Genomic DNA, 2,655 nt, shown 5'->3' with positions numbered 1-2,655 from the left:
CATGCACGCACGTCACGTCACGCCGACCGGCCGTCCCGCTTTCACGGGCAGCGCACAGGCCGGATCCGCGTGTCTAGGTATGCCACACGTCGGCTCTTGACCGTCGACACACGAGGCGCTGACGACGCCGTCTTCTAGGCTCCCGTGCGAGGCTTTGTCGGGCAGCACACCCTTGCCTGCTGTGTGCGCGGCGCGCGCAGCGCGGTCTGCAGTACCGCGCATCGTGTTCTGTGCGCGCCCGGTATGCCGTCTCGGCGCGTGAGTAGCGGGCTGCGATGTGTGCGCTAGTGAGGACGCGGGGATCGCGCGTGACCGCTCACGACGATACGCTGCCTGCTGGCGTCCGTGTCGTGCGCGGGGGGCCGGCATGATGACATGAGAATAAATAGGTAGTGTTGCAGCATGTATGATGTACTTGTCGTGGGGCTGAGACGACGGCATCGAGAGGAGCAGGGGGCGGCGCACGATACGGCGTGGAGGGGAGGGAGTGACGATGAGCGATGCAAGAAATGAAGAATGCATTTGCCTTGCTTCACAGAGTGTCGCCCTGAGAGCTGTTGAGTGAGCCCGCTGAGCGCCCGTCCTGGGCAGTCACGTCGCGCGGCGGTGAACGTCGTAGGCAAGGCAGATACGAGAGGGAGCGCGGCGCACCGGTGGAGTGTGACGCGCGGCATTCGTGACGCTCGCCTGGCCGGACATGCACTCGTTCTCGCTATCGCTGTGGACGCAGGCCGGTCAGTGGCAAGAGTCGCGCGTGCCGGCGTGTGCTCACAGCGCGCACCGAGACGCCGCCGAGTGGCGCGGTGAGTAGGATGCGAGAGCGTGTGCGCGTCGGCGGCGCACACGCTGACCGGGCGGGGCGCAGGAGTCGCTGTACGCACGTAGCGTCGAGTTGGCCCGTGCCATCATCGAATCTCGCCCCTCGCGCGCGCGGACTGCATGCTCTGGAGGTGAGAGCAAGGTGGACGCGCTGACCGGGGGAATGACCAAGGCGACGTCTGTGAGAAAGGCGGTTGGCGGGCACGCGAGGAGGCCGCGAGCGTCCGTGACGCTGCAGAGGGCGTCGGGAGCGAGACTCTTGACCATCCGAGAGATGCGATGGGTCGACGGCCGGGCGCGATTGCAGATGCGACGGGAGCCCGCTCAAGACAGACGGGCAGAGCCATGGACGTAGAAGTCATGGACGGGCACAGGTCAGATGAGAATATGCTAGGGACAGGTGCGTACATGGGCAGCGGCGACGATTCGAGCGCGACGGCTTGGAAGATACAACGGACAGGCGACGTCATCACCATCCTACACTCACCGTGTCCCGGCCGTCAGCGCGGTCACATAAAAGAAGGTGGTGTCGATCGATGGCTCAGTCTTGCGATACGATCGTTTATTATCCGTATACTTGGCTCAATCTCCCCATCCCCATCAAGCACGCTCTACGTATACAATCGCTCTTCGTACATCGTCTGGTTCGCACCGTGCCCTGCACCCAAGAAACGCGAAGCAATCCGCCCTACGTCAAGCCCCCCTGCTTCAAGATCTCCTCACCGTCATTTGACCCTGCATTACCGCCCGTTTTGGGCATGGAGAATCCACCGTTAAAGTCCAGGCGCAACAGCAGGCGTTCCACGTGTCGGCGAACCTCGTCGTCCCCTTCGAGGCGCCGTCCTCGCTTCGGTCGGAGGAATGTGTGGAAGCCAGTCGTGTTCGCCATGCTCACGCTATATAGCACCGACTTTGACGCGTCCGCAGTCGCCGAGAACGGCTGCTGTGTCGTGGACAGCGAGAGCTGCTCGTAGAATGTTCCAAGCAGCGTGTGCAATGTCTAGCACGAACGTTCGTCAGCTATGTTCTCCGTGCGCTCAATATAGCCTCGTGCACATACCTCATTGACCTCTGCGACGATGACTTTTCTTTCCTTGACCATCTTGCCCACATCGCCACCGCCAGCCAGACTACCTTCGGACAAGAGCTCAGGTAGAATGTCTCCACCCCATCTCTCGGCCTGCGCGACAAATCGCTCACAGGTCTCGAGAATCATGCGAATGATGGCTGTCAGCGGAGGGTTGGACAGCAAGCTGCCTGTGATCAGACGTTCGAGGTAGGTCGTATGAATGTTACGCAGCGTGGTAAAATCGAGGCTGGTTGATCCGGCGTTCGAGGAGCTACTCTGTGACGCAGGCAGGGTAGACGCAGAATGCGAAGCCTCGATCTGTCCGTCAGCTCCCTCGCTGCCAGGCGCCGGAATAGACTGGCCGCCGGTCGCGTGCTTCACGACGTCCGACGTCTTCTCGAGCAGCATCCCCTTGAGCCTCCTGAACTCCACATCCACAACGTCTGTCATCACATATCCCAGCAGCGTGTCCAGGAACCAGCTCATCTCGCGCACGACACCCCACCCGCAGCGCAGCAGCTCCTTGCGCGCGTTCAGATCCTCCTCGGTACCGCCCTCGCCGAGCCCTGTCCAGCGCCGCCGCGCCCGCTGTGCGTTCGAGAGCGCGGTCCAGCATGTGTGGACGCGTGTGTGTGTCTTGCGCAGTGCAGAGAGGTATGCGAAGAGCGCACCGTACGCCTGCAGGTCCGACGTGTGCAAGAAGAGATCGAGCGGCCACGAGACGCTGTATGCGAGCACGAGCGGCGTGCCGAGAAGGAGGTCGTCGA

General features: G+C 62.3%; 2 protein-coding genes across 2 annotated transcripts; both read right to left on the bottom strand.

Moving 5' to 3' along the window:
* Positions 1-12: 12 nt before the first annotated feature.
* POSPLADRAFT_1063410 (hypothetical protein) lies at positions 13-1,086 on the bottom strand (the record flags this gene model as incomplete). Its single annotated transcript, XM_024481656.1, has 3 exons — positions 13-547; positions 596-718; positions 782-1,086. 3 exons carry the CDS (start codon positions 1,084-1,086, stop codon positions 13-15), a joined length of 963 nt encoding a protein of 320 aa, XP_024332652.1.
* Positions 1,087-1,507: 421 nt separating this feature from the next.
* POSPLADRAFT_1063409 (hypothetical protein) lies at positions 1,508-2,611 on the bottom strand (the record flags this gene model as incomplete). Its single annotated transcript, XM_024481655.1, has 2 exons — positions 1,508-1,819; positions 1,880-2,611. Coding segments are annotated over 2 exons (1,044 nt in total), but the record flags the coding sequence as incomplete, so codon positions are not given.
* Between the last annotated feature and the right edge of the window lie 44 nt (positions 2,612-2,655).

Source organism: Postia placenta (assembly GCF_002117355.1).
Source record: "Postia placenta MAD-698-R-SB12 unplaced genomic scaffold POSPLAscaffold_266, whole genome shotgun sequence".
NCBI lineage: Eukaryota > Fungi > Basidiomycota > Agaricomycetes > Polyporales > Adustoporiaceae > Rhodonia > Rhodonia placenta.
This window is presented reverse-complemented; position numbering and strand designations above follow the sequence as displayed.